An 18,334-nucleotide genomic window follows, 5' to 3' on the forward strand; every position below is an offset into this window, starting at 1 on the left:
ATGTTGCTGCAAAAGAATTCTTCAGAGGAATGCAGCCGTTGCATTATCCAATTTCCCTTAAACCAAGGGACCCAAAATCCTGAGACCCCTCCCCTATTTCAGTCCTTGGGGTAAACCATGTGCCCTGTCACCGGGCAACTACCCTGATCCATACAACTGAATTTTATTGTTACGGGACTCATTAGAATCAGATTCTGGAGAGTCTTTTTAGAGAGAAATACAAGGGAATTCTAGTGTTGACCATCTATTTCTCAACCATGAAAAGCCTTGTGAGATATACACGCCTTCATCATAGAATCTTAAAACCTAAAACAAACAAACCCAAAAATCTCTATGCATTCAACATAACAGAAAACAACCAATTTTCTCTCTTCCTTCTCTGATTTTTGCTTGTTTTATGAAAAGAAATCAAATGGGAGATCATTATGAGAAGAAAGCAATAGGTGGAGGAGGGTGGGAACAAACAACACCCAGAAGGAATAACTCATCATCTTACTTCAATATTGGTGGTATTAGAAATCTAACAACATGGTTTTTCATTGTCTGCTCATTGAGTTATATTCTTTATTCATCTAATCTTCTTCTTACTAATGAACAACAAGGTTGTGTTTACACAACTAGCACCATCTCATCATCAACTGATGTTGCAGCAGCAGTTGTTGATGATGACCCGACAACAACCCTTTCTTCTTCTTTCACCAACTCTTCCTCATCCGATTCTCTTGTATCTCTCAAGCAAGATGTAGAAGAAGAAGACCGAGATAAAACTCGGTTAATGCAGACCAGTAGTATAGCTCGTTTTGATGATACAGAGCTAAAACATGTATTCTTTTGCATTGCTGCATCATCAAAGTTATGGGAACAAAGAAAAGAATATATAAAACAGTGGTGGAGGCCTAGAGTTACAAGAGGAATTGTTTGGTTAGACAAAAGAGTTAGAACTAGAAGAAATGAGAATTTACCAGAGATTCGGATATCTGGAGACACGAGGCGATTTCGGTACTCGAACAGGCAAGGTTCAAGATCAGCTCTTAGGATATCAAGAGTTGTGTCAGAGACACTGAGGTTAGGTTTGAAAGATGTTAGATGGTTTGTGATGGGGGATGATGATACTGTGTTTTTTGTTGACAATGTTGTCGGAGTGCTTTCGAAATATGATCATAGGCAGTATTACTACATTGGGAGTTCTTCTGAAAGCCATGTTCAGAATATTTTCTTTTCATATTCAATGGCTTATGGTGGAGGTGGGTTTGCTATTAGTTATCCTTTAGCAGTTGCGCTAGAGAAGATACAGGATCGGTGTATGAACCGGTATCCTGGGTTGTATGGTAGTGATGACAGGATCCAGGCTTGCATGGCTGAGCTCGGTGTGCCCCTCACCAAAGAGACTGGCTTTCATCAGGTAACCAGTCATAGTTGTTTTCATATATAGCTAAACTAGAAAATAGAAAATGCAATGTAAAGCTGCAAATTTAGCCGAAATTCAGAATTATCTAGTTTTGGTTTAGATTTTCACACTTTATGATGTTGAGTTTCAATTTACCTGTTCATTGCAGTATGATGTGTATGGAGACCTATTGGGTTTATTGGCTGCTCATCCCGTTGCTCCACTTGTTTCGCTGCACCATCTAGATGTGGTTGATCCTATATTCCCTAAAATGAAAAGAGCTAAAGCTGTAGAACATCTTTTTGAAGGCACGCAGTTTGATTCATCGAGTATAATGCAACAATCAATCTGTTACTCCAAGAAACACGCATGGTCAATTTCGGTTTCTTGGGGATATGTTGTTCAGATACTGAGAGGTGTAATGTCACCAAGAGAACTCGAAATGCCAACAAGAACGTTTCTGAATTGGTACAAAAGAGCTGATTACACTGCATATGCATTCAATACTAGACCTGTAACTAAACATCCATGTCAGAAACCTTTCATTTACTATATGAGTACTGTTCGATACGACAGAGCTAAGAAACAAACTATTAGCGTTTACATTCGAAGAAAAGAGCCACACCCGTATTGCAGGTGGAAAATGGAGTCTCCAGAGAAAATCGATTCAATTGTTGTCATCAAAAAACCAGATCCACTTCGTTGGCGGAGAGTAAGTTTCTTCTGTATAGACAACTGCATCCATCTCTACTGTCATTGCTGTTTGTTAACTTTGATTTTGATTTGCATTGTGTTGTTTCTGCTGCAGTCGCCGAGAAGAGATTGCTGTAGAGTTCTGCCTATGAGTAAAAATAAGAGCTCGACAATGTACATAGCTGTGGAGCAGTGCCGGCCAGGAGAAATTAGTGAGTTTTAGCAAAAGAAAAACAGGAACAGATTTTTGAAACACTGAACTATGTTAACTGAATCTAAATCGAAAACTCGGGTTTGTTCACATTGTTATTGTCAGAAAACCCAATTGTCAGATTTGGAAAAAAGGTTCTCACAGCACAATGAAATGTTCGATTTAGCACTACTATTTCCTTACTAACACAATGCTGAAATTTCAATTCTGAATGAATAGCAATCAAAGGAACAAACAGATTACCGAGGTTCGTTACATACGTGTTAAGATTTGCAGGAGAGTCCATCACATAGCTTTACTTGTTATACTTTTCTCGATCTCCATAGCTTTACTTGTTGTATTTGTTATGATCGGCATAGCTTTACTTGTTATATTTGTTTTGATGGGCATAGTTTTACTTGTTAGAAGCTTTATCTCTACGTTTTTCGGAACACTAGCCGAAGAAGACAATCTGGTTAGATTACCACCATTAGTGTTGTTCTTAAATTGCTCTGGCACAGGCATTTGTCTTACAGTTACAATTCTTCCATCTCCTATATGCACATCAACTGCATTACAGCAAAATCCAACATTCAAAGAATCCAATTAGTTAAACAAGAAATTATGCATAAATTTCTCAAGAACCCTAAAAAATTCAAATTAGTGTCAAAAAACAGAAGAAACCCATGAAAGTACTGCTCATAATCTTTAAAAGAAACCCATGAAACTAAATTATGTTCAATTTCAAGAAAATAGAAGAAACCCTAGAATAGAAATTGAATAATTAGAGAATGTACCTGGATGAGAAAACCAGTAGAGAATCAATACAGAGATGAAATCAATCAAAGGAATAACATGAATCCATCTTTCAGAAACAGAGAATCTTGTTGAACGAGAAGTACTCGTTTCTTTCTTGCTGCTACCACCATTAATGGATGATGTTGAGACATAGAGTGGTAACAAAAACTCATCATCATCTGAACTGTTATTATCTGTTGATTTTCTACTTCCTGAAGATCTTTCCACAGAAACCATTGGCATGTTTATGTATTCATCAGAGGTACGAATTGAAGTCGATTGTCTATGCATCTTTGATGTCTGTGTGAGAAAAACAATCAAGAAGATTGAGAAACTTGAGAATGAAGTTTGGAATTGGTCCAATTACCGGAGACTTGAATTTTCTTTATGGTGGTTATAGTTTCCTAGTGGTTTCTTTTTAGTACTCAGCTAAGGGTCGGTTCAGGTTCTGGACCTGTGTGTGATACTGGCAATTATTTTTGGTGGCCGCTCCAGACTATTTATTTGGCCTTTCAAGATGAAGCTGCACCATTTTGCAGGGCCATAATGCGTGGGTTTTTGCACATTCCATCCAGTAAGAAAAATTGGGTCCGCAAGTTGGCCACCAAGTATTTGTATATATAATCTTCGAAAATGATAGACACACAACGCTGTGTATGTATCGTGTGAGGGAGGGGTGGGGTCCATTTCTGCCCACCCCTATCCCAATGCAGAGAGGGTAACCTTTCTGCCGTTGGATCCCCTCTCTGTGTACACAACGTTGTGTATGTAGCAAAGTTGTATAATCTTTCATCATTTGGGTCTTGTAGATCACTTTTTGTCAGTTTACATCACAGTGTAACCTTTTTTTAGTAAAGTTCACTAGAATATTTAGATGAAAATCAGGCTAAGAGAAAGAGATTTTGATTATCATTCCATAACAAACAGATTCTTACCGAAAGAGTTATATACAAAAACATATTAAAGATTCTGTTAGAGAAAAGTAAGAATCAATAACTAGAAGATATCTGTAAGAAACCTTAATAATAGAACCTAACACTAAATGTAAAAAATATAAGAATAAAAAACAGAAATGCCATTGTTATTTCAATACCTTCCCTCAAATTGATGTGGAGAAAGAACCTTCAACTTAAGACTTCGGAAACTCAAATCTTGGAGCTGCAAGACCGTTTGTGAAAATATTAGCAGCTTGGTCCATAGTAGAGATGTAAGTGACCTGTAAAGATTTAGACCGAACAAGTTCCCTAACAAAGTGGAAATCAAGAGACAAATGTTTCATTCTACTATGAAACACTGGATTAGAAACAAGAGCAATAAAAGTCTTGTTATCACATGAAATGGTAGGAGTCAAACAAGAAAACATGAATATCCTTAAGCAAGTGACACAACCATAAAACTTCAGCATTTATTGAAGTAAGTGACCTATACTCTGCTCCAGAAGAAGATCTAGAAACAGTTGGCTGCTTGATGCTCCTTAGAAGACCAACTAAAAGTATTTTCCCTAAAGAAAACACAAAATCCATTGGTAGATCTCCTATCAGATGGGATGCCAACCCAATCAACATTTGTAAACTCTTGAAGAGCAGTAAAACCTTTGGAGAAGAAAAGACAATGACCCAGAGTACCCTTGATGTATCTCAAAACTCTCTTAGCTGCAACAAGATGAGAATTAGAGGGAGCATGCATAAACTGACAAATCTGATTTACAATAAAACAGATTTCAGGCCCGCATCATGTAAGATACTTCAGAGAGCCAACCAAAGATCTATTTTTTGTTGAATTATGAAGAGAGTCAACATCATCAGGATTAAGATTAAAAGAAACAAGATAAGGAGTAGCACAAAGCTTTATGCCACAAAATGTATCTTAGTCAGAAGATCTAAAGCACACTTAATCTATGAAATAAAAGACAATTCTTATTTCTATTAACCTCCAATCCCAAAAAGTATTGTAGATCACCTAAATCCTTAACAGAAAACTGAGTGGATAAATGAGAAATATTGTGATCACAATGAGTTGAAGAAGTGTCAATAATAATAATAATATCATCTACATAAACTAAAACGATTATAATTATAATATGATCCCCCAGTATCTAAAGAACGCGCGATTGGGGGATATTGAAACTAATTGGGGGATATAAATTACTTCTCCCAACCAATAGTGTTTGTTAAGGAGTGTTTTTGAGGGAAAAAATACTAAAATACCATTCCCTCAAAATAAAAATCAAAAAACTTAAAATAAAAAAACAAAATCATATCCCCCATTTGCATCTTCACTTCTTATTAATCTCTTTTAAGGTTAGGGCTTTGAAACCTAAATATCCCCTACTCCCTTTCAAATTCTAAATTTTCCCCACTCCCTTTCAAATTCTCTTCTCCTTCTCTGCTGGCTCCTCACTTTGAAAACGATTTTTTTTTTACATTCGGAAGTGATGAAGACCATGCCGGTAGTGATGAAGACCATACCGGAAGTGATAAAGACCATGCCGGAAATGATGAAGATCATGCTGGAAGTGATGAAGACATGCCGATAGTGATGAAGACCATGCCGGTAGTGATGAAGACCATGTCGGATTTTTTTTACATCGCCGGAAGTGATGAAGACCATGCCGGAAATGATGAAGACCGTGCCGGAAAATGGTGACGGCATGCTTGGTAAATAACATTCAATGCCGTAACTAAATGTCGGAAGAGAGTGCTCGGCAAAAATGGTGGATTCAAACAAAAAAATCAAATTTTCAACCTCTTAGCAGCAATTCTCTCTTCATAATCATCTTCCATTTTCACCAAAAAAAGTTCTCTCTCAAATATTTTTTCCCTCCTTCTACTCTCACCTCACTCACCCAAATACAAATAAAAATACACACTAATATTTTAACAAATTCATTAATCCTGATTAGTGAGGGGTAGATTAGAATTAGGTAAAATACTTAGATAAGGGGTGACCCTGATTTGTTTTTTGGATCCAGTTTTTGTCATTTTCCTCTATCCCCCAATTAGTTTTGATATCCCCAATTGCGCGTTCTTTTTAAAACAAAAATAGATGAATCTGCTAAATAAGGCACAATATCCAAAACTATCAAAGAATTTGACAACTTCGCATACCAAGCCCTAGGAGCTTGTTTAAGAATATATAGACTTCTTAAGCTTGCAAAAAAAATTCAGGATGATATGGATCAATGAAACCCTGTGGTTGGGTCATATACGCATTCTTCTTTCTTAAATCACCAAGCAAAAAAGCATTACTAATATCTAGTTGCTTAATCCTGTAATCAAAATCACAGCAAGAGACGAAACTACTCTGATGGTAGCAGGCTTCACAACGGGACTAAAAGTATCCTTATAGTCAATACAACTGACTAAAAACCCTTAGAAACTAGTATGGATTTATACCTTTCTATGGTATCATCAGGATTGAACTTGGTCTTGTATATCAATTTGTACCCTACAATATTTTCTGAAGGATCAGGTGGAACCAAATCCCAAGTACCTGTATCCTTTAAAGCCCAATATTCGTCATGCATTGAAGAAACCCATACCTTCCGCTTTGAAGCTTGATAAAAACAGGTTAGGGTTGTAACAGATAGAGAACTCAGATAAGTTGAAGGAAAAACATGTTTATTGGAGAAGAAAACCTTTGGTTTGAAAGTGCCACACTTACCTATTCTTTGCATAGAGTGAGAAGAGATAACATAAGTAGGAGAAGGAGAAGCAACATGTAAAGGAGAAATGACATAAGGAGATATAGTTTGAGGTAGAGAAGATAAGGATGAAACTGAAGAAGAATAATGATCAACATAAGAAAAGTCTAAAGAAAAAGAATATGGAGAAAGATTATACTTGGTGAAAGAAAATGATTCTTCATGAAAGACAACATGTCTAGATAAAACAACCGTCATAGAAGAAATATTTAAACACCTATACTCCTTATGAGCTGAACTATAGCCCAAGAAAACATATTCAGAGCTAATTGGTTGCAACTTATTTTCAGTGTATGGTTTTAACCAAGGGAAACACAAGAAACCAAAGGTTTTGAGAAACAAATAATCAGGGTTTCTGTGAAACAACTTTCCAAATGGATTAGAAGTAGGAGAAGCTTTCGTAGGAAGTCTACTAAAGACAAAATTAGTTATCGAAAGAACATCAAACCAAAATTCAGTGGGAAAAGAGAAATGGATGGGAAAGGTTCGAGTGATCTATATCAAATGCATATGCTTGGACTTAGCAACACCATTCGGCCTAGGTGTGTGAGAACAAGTGATTTTTCATGAACTACACCACTCTAAGACAAAATATCATTTAGGTCATTTGCTTTCTCCAAGAGGATGAATAGGAAATTGTACATGAATTTTTGGGAATATCTCGTGAACCTAAACCGGGAAGACGTGACTGAAAGCCCATTTTGGTCAAGTATTTGGGTGTTTCCTAGCCTAGACAGGGTTGCTTTGTTTTCAAGCAATCTAGTCTTGATCATTCAATATAAATAAGAGTTTCATGTAACCACACAACCTATCCCTTGGAAAATTATGTTTGGTTGCATAAGGTTGTTTTTCATATCTTTGTTCTTCACGAAGAAGAATGAGGTTTCAAAAGACTTTACTTGGGGATCGTAAAGCACAGGGAAGCTATGTTATTTGAAAGTTACGGAACATGTTCCTAGGTGTTTTTCATAAACCCTAGATTTGATAGATCAAGATAACCCTAGTATTTTATAGATGATTTTATAAGGAAGATTCAATTAGGGTTACGGTTCCGTAACCTAATTGTTGAAGAGTATCTTCTGAAGAGAATTGGTGTTCTGATAGAAGATTTAAGAGAAGAATTCTTAAATAGAATTGGTGTTCTGCTAGGAGTTCTACAAGTGCGCGAATAGTAGGTAATTGGTGTAATATCTTATAATTAGTGTGTGTTCAATCTGGACTAGGTCTAGGGGTTTTTCTACAAGATTGTAGTTTTCCTCGTTAACAAAAATCTCTGGTGTCTGCGTGTTATTTATTTTCTGCATTATATTGTTTTATCTTTATGATTGAAATATCAAATGTCGTACGTATTTAAACCTATATAGTATTAACTCAGTTGTACAGAAACTACAAAACTAGTTCTTGGTGAATTCGTATCTTGAAATATAGATTACAAAACTTGTTCTTGTTGGAATTCGGTTCGTGAACAGTTCGAGTATATACTAAGTTTACCTTGCTAAAACATTCTTAAATACAGTTTCGTAACCGAACATATAGATTGTACAAGGATTGTTTATATAGGCTCCCGAACGAAAAATTTAGTAGTGTATTTGGTACCCCCCCTACGTTTTTAATTGGTATCAGAGCAGGCAAACACCGTAAAGACCTAATAATTCTATATTTGCAGAGATTCAAACCTATAGACATGAATACGAACCTGTATCAACCAAGTTCAATTTATGTACTACCAGGATTTGATGGCACTAATTACTTATGGTGGAAAATAGTTATGCGCTCCTTCTTACAAGCCAGTGACTTTCAAACATGGAAACTTGTTGTAAAGGGGTATGTTCCTCCAACAATTCGTGAAGGCGAGAATACTGATGCTAAGGAAATATCTACATATAGCAAAACTGAGATCAGTGTTGCAAAGCATAATTCCGATGGGTTGAATGCTACTATACATGCCATAAGACAAGATCTCCAACATCACGTGACTACATGTGAAACTTCGAAATAAGCTTGGGATACCGTATTTAAAGGTACTACTGCAGAGAAAGAAGCAAGGCTTCAAAACTTAGCATCTGACTGGGAAAACCTTCGTGTCTCTGATGATGAAACCTTTGATGAATTTAACCAAAAAATCACTATGATAGTTAACTCCTCACATTTGTTAGAAATAACTATATTCCCGAGAAAGATATTGTGTGCAAAATTCTCAGGTCTCTACTATCAAGATACGAGTCTAAGAAACATGACATCGAAGAAGCAAACGATCTTTCAACACTTTACAGAAACACCCTCATTGGAAAGTGAAAGATCTTTGATAATGAACACTAGTCTGAAAAATAGGTGTTTTCTCTTAAAGCCACAGACAATACTGAATCCTCCGAGGATAAATATGGTTCTCCAGATATTGAGGATAATACTCCAAGACAATTTAGAAAAATCTTGAGAACCAATAAAAAGAGATTTTCTAAAGATACAATATCTCCTGATGATGTTGTTCGATGCTTCAACTGTCATGGTTTTGGGAACTTGTCTTCTATATGTTTTAGTATGGACCATAGACAACCAGCATACACTGCAACTATCCCAACTTTTGATGATATGTCTGACGATTATCCATAATGTACAAGCGAGTTTGCATTAGCTTCTGGAAGATATTTTTCAGACATAGATTCTAACTCCGACAAAGAAGTGTACCCTGAAGATTCAGTTGCTAATAAACTTCTTAAGAAATGTCATCATAATTAAACTTTCTGAAACTGGAAGAACCTTATTCAGTGAGAAAGTTTAAATATGACAGACTTCGTAGTGAGAACAAAGACTTGCGAGACCAACTTGATTTTAGTTGTGCAAGTGTTTATCTCAAACAAATACGAAATCATAAAATAAATTGCTGAAGGTCGTGAACGAAAAATTATTCTTCAAGCAAAGTTAGAGAATTCGGAGAACATTGAGATGAGCTTATTATTTAATTCGGAATGAGAAGATCTCAAAGTTCAATTTGAATCATCCAAGAATGATCTAGTTATTGCGCTTGAGAGGATCAAAAGGTTGGAAGAGAAAAATACAAGCTTAAAAATCTTGGATAGCAATAGTAGCTCGGATAAATTAACCTCGATACTGGGAGCATGTAGAAATCATCTTGATATGCGAGGATTGGGATATGAAGGAGTAGATGTTCCTAGTATTTGCAAAGAAGCCAAATTTTTCAAAGCTAAAGATTCTTCTCAACCAAAAGGTTCCACTGACGACAAAAATGAAGTATCTCAACCACCTGCAGATGACAGAAAGAGGAAATTTCATCAATCTTCAAAGCAAGCACATACACATCCAGGTAACAACAAACATCATTTTTTTCATTCTACTAAAAATTGCCTTTATTGTGGAAAACCAGGTCACTTGTAAAGGGGTTGCAGACTTCTTAGAAGAGATAAAGACAAATCTGATTCTGTTAAGATGACAAGATTTGATGTTCCGAATTGGAAAAAATATGATTTGCATAATATCAGTTCTTCGAGCATTCCCCAAAGAGGTTTAACAATATTAGGGAGAAAAATAAACGCATTTCTCTTAAAGTTACTTAAAAATGAGTCCCAGGAAAGATCAATAAAGCAACAAGTGTTATTAAGAAGGGTCTCCCATAAAAGAGCGCGACAAGGGACAACATATTTATGAGGTACGAAAAAGTCGTTTAAAGTTTCAAGAAAGTTGTAAAATTCCTAGAGATCATGCATGACTTTGTTTCAACTACCCATGGTGAACAAAGCTTTGTTCACCCCAGCACAACTTGATTGTGTTGAAAGTGTACCTTACCAAGAAATGCCCTAATCAGAAAGATGGTGAGGAAGGCACAAAAACTAGGGCGCACATATTGTTGGGTAAGATGAGAATATTTGGTGAAGCCGTAGGATTCAAGATTGGATTCTTCTAAAAAGTATGTCTACAAAGTTGACCAAGCTTTATGATTTTATTATATGCTTGATGCCCTGATCTATTAATACCAAAAACTTTTTTTTTGTTATTCGTACTCTTACTTTATGCTAAGTGTTTGGTGGAAACCCGAGTATCATCATGATTAATTGTTTAAACACTTAATTGAATTTACATACCCAATGTTTCTGAAGACAATAATAATTATCTCTATCTTGTTGAGCCAATGCTCCAAAGAGATGAGTCCATGTAAGAGGTTGCGCAACTTTTTAATTGAATGGTTTTATGGTAATAAATTCCCATTGTAGTTATCATAATTGTCTTTTATGCACTTATAAATAAAAAGAGTCATATAGTTTTATTTGACTCAAGGTGTACAACATCACGTGTGAGTCCAAATCTTAATGACTTGATCTGGGTATCCACACATTTTATGCTCTTTATTTGACTCGATGTGTAGTTTTTTAGAAAACCCACAAAAATCTACCACCACCAAGTTTAAGAAGTGTTAGCGGCTCTTGGATATATTCCCTTAGCTGAATATGATTCTTTAAAATAATTTGACTAGCTATCAAAAGTTTCTCATGAATCTGAAGACCCTTATTCGTGAAGCTTCTGTTTCAACATCAACTCGGTAATTATCAAATTTACGTCCATAAAAAAGTTTTCAACGTCTCCTAGCACATCATGAATATTTATGATAAGAATTGTCGAGTCCCACCTAAATGCAAGATGCAGTTTTGATAATATCTAAAATTTGTGATTAGCTAGTATCTTTTGTTTACAACTTAATTAAAAGTGTCTTTAGATTTGAAGATTCTAATTTTATAGATTCCTAAAAGCAACTTAATAAATTATTTTTTTTTTGCATCACACTCTGTTTACTTACGAATTTACCTCAACGAAACGTGGCGTACACATGATGTAAGAATAGTTAATAAAGATAATTGTTTATATATATATATATATATATATATATATGAAACTAATTTGATTTTTCGCATGAAGCTTTCTAAAATATGTGTTTACCTCATTCATAGATATTCTTATAGTTATCACCGAATATAAGGACACGTTTGTTTTCAAACCAAACAACATTTCTTTTTCTTTTTTCTTTATTTGAATGTTAATCCACATTTCATAATAAAAACATATTTCAAGAATCTTTTTTCAATGGATTCTTCTATTTTTTTTGGTCAAAAAGTTATTTTTATTGTGTTTTCGATATGCTGTATTTCTAACAAATGAGATGCGTTTTATATAATAAGTTAGTATCAATTCACAAAGTATATACATTAGGTAAAATTGAGAAAATGCCCCAAAATCTAATACAACCTTGGAAAAATGCCCAATTATGGGCAGCTTGGGAAAATGGCCCAACCCGTTAACTTTTCCATCCAAAATTGTTAGGAATCGATATACAATTTGTCTTTAAGAACTGATATGGTCCCTCGGAGTATATTATTGGATGATGAGAATTTGGATTTATGGGAGATTGTTTATTTCATCTAATTTAAGTTAAATTTGAGATTCAAATTTAATTACATCCATTTACTCTGATTCTATTAGTTTGAATTTCATTTTATTATTTGTGTTTTTTGTTAAAAATCCCTTTAACCTAATTGTAAATGGAGGAGGATTGATTAGCGGTATTGGATGCCACCGAGGTTAAACAAAATGATTTTCAAACCAATAATTGCACATGGGGGAGGATTGATTAGCTATACTGGACATGTCACTGGTGTTAAGCGGAATGATGGTCAGATCAATAATTGTAAATGGAGGAGGATTGATTAGCGGTATTAAATCTGTGACTGGTGTTAAGCAGAATGTTGTTCAGATCAATAACGTCTTCCTAGATCAGCAAAGTAACCACAATTTTTTTCTCCATCATTATAACATATGGACGACTATAAACAGAAATATCATCCAGGCTTAGAAGGATTATGTAGCCTTTTGAAAATGTGAAATTTTGGCCCTATACAAACAATAATCGAGAGTACGAGTGTGTCCGTTTTCAAGCCGGTTACCATAATGACTTGGATGTAATCTAGATTTTTTTCACACATGAAGACCCACATGTGTTCACAATTGACTCCCAATTGTTTTATATAGAAAAGTTAACGGATTGGACATTTTCCCAAACTGTCCACAATGGGGAATTTTTCCAAGGTTGCATTCGATTTTGGGACATTTTCTCAAGTTTCTATATAAATCATATTTTATCCACAAATAAGTACTTATCCACATCTGATAAAAATATACTTAAATCTTTTTTTCTCCGGATGTCTCTTTACTATGTTTTCAATATATATGCATTTTGACTAATAAGACACATTTCATAATTAAATTAGTATTGGCACAGAAAACTAATTAGTTAAGATATTACACACAAAGAAAAACAAAAAGAAAAGAACCTATCATAAATTTTTATATAAAAACTAAAATCTTGGTTGTAGTTTCCTCCAAAAATTAGTCATCTTCAGCAGAATTCTATAACAACCACGAATTATAAAATACTAGAACTTCACCCGTGCCGTAGGGCCACGGCCTCCGTAGTAAGTAAAAGAATTATGTCAATTTTAATTTTTGTCATTTTTTTTGTTGGCTCTATATCAAATGACAACTATTTTCCATGTTTTTTAATTGTTATGTTTTCTTTCTGAGAATTACTAGGTTGACCTAAATATCTTTCTCGGGAAAAAACACCGGGCAAAACATGTAGTGAGACCAACAAAAAACCTTTACTATCCCTATCGTCACTGGGCTTTTCATAGATTGTTTTTCGGATAAAATTGTGGTCAGCTTTTACAATTGTTTCTTTTGTATTAGTAACCATCTTATTTTCACATTAAGACAATCAACCACAACTTCTGTAATAAATGTTACTTATGTCTTAACGACATAAAATAAACATTGTCACTAACAAACTGAGCACCTTCATTACCATCACCAGAACCACTGATCACCACTATCTTTTCCACCACTAACAATATCGTCACCGGCTCCATGCACCATCACTCACAAAAACCACCCTGATCATCCGTAATGATCATTAACAAATTTATTATTTATTTATTTCATTTATAATGAGAGATTAGTAAAATATCTATTATGTGAAGTTAGTGATACAATAATGATGTAAACGACCATAACCATTGATATATCTTTTCTCTAAAAAAATCTCAGCCGCTTCTTATCTTGCCTAACTTGTCCAAATGCGAATGCAAAATAAAACATTATTTAGAATTTACATGTAAATAATTTTTTAGATGTCAAAAAGGGTTGGGGCCTAGTTTGTCGCTCGGCTACCCATCAACTAAGTGTAAACCTTTGTTCTTTTGTTATCTAATAAAGCCTTCTGATGTATTTTTTATGCAAAATAATTTTTTCAATTATAACCGCGCTTTATATTGGTTTGGTATCTAACTTTCAAAATGAGCTTGGTTTCCTTATAGTCGTCGACCATTCATTTTCTTTCCTGTCCCGACTCGACAAATATCTGGCTTATAATATTTATTTTAATTTAAAATAATTAAAAAATAAAAGAAAAATAAATTTAAAAACTAACATCAAAAAAAATTTACCAAGGGTAACTAAGTAATTTATCTGCCTTATGACACATTTCTCATCCCACTACCACTACTTCTTCCAGCACCACCACCATTAACGTCATCACTGCACTATTCTCATGTCGAACACCCATCACCATTATCCCCACCGGTGATCCACCACCCCCGCCCGCCATTACAACTAATATTAATGTCCAATGATTCAATATGATATAAATTTATCATGTACTATACTAATGAATGTATTATTTTAAATTTAAAAAAGAATAAAATAAAAGAAAAACAAATTTAAAAACGAATATCAAATAAAAAAATAAACCAAAGTAACTAAGTAATTTATCTACCTTAGGACACATTTTTCATCCCACTTCTTCTTCCAGCACCACCACCATTAACGTCATCACTCCACCATTCTCACATCCAACACCCACCGCCATTAATCCCACCGCTGATCCACCACCCTCGCCCACCATCACAACCAATATTAATATCCATTGATTCAATATAATATAAATTTATTATGTACTGCACTAACGAACGTATTATTTTATTTTAAAAAAAATAGTCTCGAATAAAAAATTAAACCAAGAATAACTAAGTAATTTATCTATCTTAAGACACCTTTCTCATCCCACTACCACTACTTCTTCCACCACTACCACCACCATTAACTCATCACTCCACCATTTTCACCAACACCCACCACCATTATCCCCAATGTTGATCCTCCACCCCCACCCACCATCACAACCACCATTAATGTCTACTGATTTATATAAGATAAATTTATTATGTATTGTATAAATGAAAGCATATTTATTTGATTAATTAAACAAACAGTTATTATGAAATACTAATAGAACCTTTATTATTGAAAATTTTAATTAAACTGATCATTTTACATCCGTATATTTAGCTTTCCCTACCACTACTTTTTACAACACCATCACCATTAACGTCATCACTCCGCCATTATCCCCACCGGTGATCCACCACCCCCGCCCACCATGACAACCAATATTAATGTCCACTGATTCAGTATTAAGGGTGCACACGGTACGGTTCGGCTCGGTTCCTGCCCAGACCGAGTACCTGTATCTCCCTAGGCTCGGTTCCAAAATTTTGGACCGGTACCTGTACCTTGTACCTCGGTTCCGGTACCATTCGGTACACGTACGGTACCAGGTACGGTTCCGGTACCAATCGATACTTTCTGTCAGAATTCAAAGACAGATTTTTCTGTCATTTTTCCAGACAAATTGAGTTCTAGGTTGAAATGTTAGAAAGAAAACACACAACAATAGTCTCACATGACATTCATAAAGTGCAAGAACATACTTTCAGATTCAGTTACCAAAAAACATTCAGTATTAATGTGTTCTTTCGGACTTACTAATTGATACAAGGGTTGACTGAATCCTACTCTCGACCTTGGAATATCAAACTCCAAGAGATTATCCTGCAGTTGATGCCCACCGATAACTATCGAAGTCCTTGCCTTCAAACCTCCATCAATGAACCCCAAACACAACACATTGTCATTAACATACTTCAAAGAACTCTTTGCCCCAACCACACGCCAAACTACATTGTTGGTCAATACAAGATTGACTTGTGGCACAACAAGTCCTTCTGGATAGCTAGTAACCATGGTAGAAGAATTAATCAAACAAACAGTGATGGATTTGGTTTTGTTTAACGTGTGTTCTTATGAACACAGTGATGGAGGAGGAGACTCAGGACAGGAGAGCGGCGAAGAAGAAGAAGGAAAAAGAAAATGAATCACTTCTGTTTCTAACCCTTACTTCATTCCTATATATACTAGATATCTACCATCGTTAGATTAGATAGAAATTAAATCTAACGATCACAAATGATCGGTACACTCGGTACAGTTCGGCACGGGATATGGGTAGGTCCGAGTACCTGTACCTCCCTAGCCTCGGTTCCTATTTTTTGGACCGGTACCTGTACCCCCTTTCTCGGTTCGGGACAAAAACAGGTACGGTTCCACCGGTTCCGGGACGGTCCGTCGGTCCGGCTCGGTTCCTGTGCGCCCTTATTCAGTATAATATGAATTTATTATGTACTCTATTTATGAAAGTATTATTTTAAATTTAAGAAAATAATAATATCAAATAAAAAATAAACCAAAGGTAACTAACTAATTTATCTACCTTACGACATCTTTCTCATCCCACTACCACTACTTCTTCCACCACCACCACCATTAACGTCATCACTCCACCAATCTCACCAACATCCACCACCATTATCCACCACCCCACCCACCATCACAACCACCATTAATGTCTACTGATTTAATATATAAGATAAATTTGTTATGTATTGTATTAATGAAAGCATATTTATTTGATTAATTAAACAAATATTTAATAGAGCATTTATTATTGAAATTTAATTCAACTGATCATTTTACAGTCTTAGGTTTAGCTTTCCCTAGTAAAAATATGGACCACTCTTTAACATGCCTAAGTTGTCCAAACTATGCTTTATAAGGAAAATGAATTAGAAACAAAAGCTAAACTTACGAATAAGTTACCTAATCCACCCATTTGTTTCAAAAATTGATTTTCATGATTAATTACTTGTTAATTTCTTTTCAAAGGATTTACACTTTCTAGCATCTTAAGTTCAAAATAAAATAAACAATCTTTCCTGAACTTGGTTTATTCTTTACGGATTGATGGAACATGACTAAATCTAGTAAATGTCCTACATCAGATTCACCATTTTGAAAAGAATTCGTCCCTAACTAACAAAATACCAAAGAACGTGTGCCACACATCATGCTCGTCATTTCGAAAAGAAGTCATCTTCAAGTTGACCAAATATTATAAAACGACCGGTCCGAAAAATAATATACTTTGAGTAAGTTGATAATTGTTGAGTAGGACACCATAAAATAGACCATTGAACTCAAAAATTGATGTCGACCTGAGTAATAACTTGAGTAGTAATTATCTGGCAATACTTTTCACCACCAAAAATATTCTAATTAACTAGCTCTTGATCTTCCACAATAAAACGCATAGTACTTCGGCTTGGCTAACTTTAAAAATCTCCAGTATAGGTATTAATAGTGATTCTATTATTGGCGTCGAAAGTGTTGATATTAGGACCTATGACGTTGGAGGAATAACCACACGATGATTGTCGAGTTATGACCAATCCAATTGATTTAAAGTAATTTTTAGATTTTCGTAGGTTCGTAATCTCAGTTTAGTTTCAAGAAAAGTTATCCAATTTTAAAATATAATGTGTTATTCTGCAAAAACATTTCTCCACATAAACAACAAAGCCTTTTTCCAATCTGCCCGCTTTAAGCTTATCATCACTAAGGTTCAGGATAAATTAGTCTCTTGACAACACAAGTTGTCATTGCGGCAATCATATGATATGGTCTGTTTGTGTTGTTTGTTTATTTTTTACTCAACCGATTCGTGTATTTCGATCTATTACATCTGAAAATGACTCGTTGCATCGTACTAAAAAATGATTAAAATTATGATAATATAATCATTTTTTTTAATCCATTTAGATATGTGCCCAACGAGTGAATTACATAATTATACTCTACTCAAATACCTCATAGTGGACCGAGTCACATATATTAGCCCGAGTAAGATTCCGAGGACATTAGACTAATACTCGAACGGTTTTTTTTATTGAGGTAAAACAAAAATCAAAAACTCCCTCCGTACCAAATATGTAGGCGGAGGGACAAATTTTTTTAGATTAAGAAACTTTTTTTGATTTCACAAATATCCATGTTTCTTCCTGTTTTGCTCTTTGTTATATTTCCTATGTTAGAGACATAAACTCAATTATGATGATAACCAAGCAACATAAATAAGAATAAAATAGTTAAAAGCCACATTGAAATTGCCATTCCCCCTATCTAATGGTACAAAAAAAAACAATATTTCCCTGAAAAATAGGTATGGATGGAGTACTCAATTTCCGTTTAGCACTGTTGGCTATAGAGAGGTTGGTCTCAGACACATTTATATAAGCTATAACAAGGGAAATCCTTCACCACAGTGTTCGGC

At 34.9% G+C, this 18,334-nt stretch overlaps 2 protein-coding genes across 2 annotated transcripts; one reads left to right on the forward strand and one right to left on the reverse strand.

Annotated features, from left to right (window-relative positions):
• Nucleotides 1-302: 302 nt before the first annotated feature.
• LOC113322334 lies at nt 303-2,546 on the forward strand. The gene is made up of 3 exons (XM_026570407.1): nt 303-1,402; nt 1,557-2,099; nt 2,196-2,546. Exons 1-3 carry the CDS (start codon nt 398-400, stop codon nt 2,301-2,303), a joined length of 1,656 nt encoding a protein of 551 aa, XP_026426192.1. The 5' UTR covers nt 303-397; the 3' UTR covers nt 2,304-2,546.
• On the reverse strand, nt 2,125-3,523 carry LOC113322336. Its single transcript, XM_026570409.1, has 3 exons — nt 3,068-3,523; nt 2,552-2,839; nt 2,125-2,262 (listed from the first exon to the last, which is right to left on the reverse strand). The coding sequence occupies exons 1-2, from the start codon at nt 3,357-3,359 to the stop codon at nt 2,577-2,579; spliced, it is 555 nt and encodes a 184-aa protein (XP_026426194.1). The 5' UTR covers nt 3,360-3,523; the 3' UTR covers nt 2,125-2,262; nt 2,552-2,576.
• Nucleotides 3,524-18,334: the final 14,811 nt, after the last annotated feature.

Source organism: Papaver somniferum, chromosome 11 (genome assembly GCF_003573695.1).
Source record: "Papaver somniferum cultivar HN1 chromosome 11, ASM357369v1, whole genome shotgun sequence".
NCBI classification, from domain to species: Eukaryota; Viridiplantae; Streptophyta; class Magnoliopsida; order Ranunculales; family Papaveraceae; genus Papaver; species Papaver somniferum.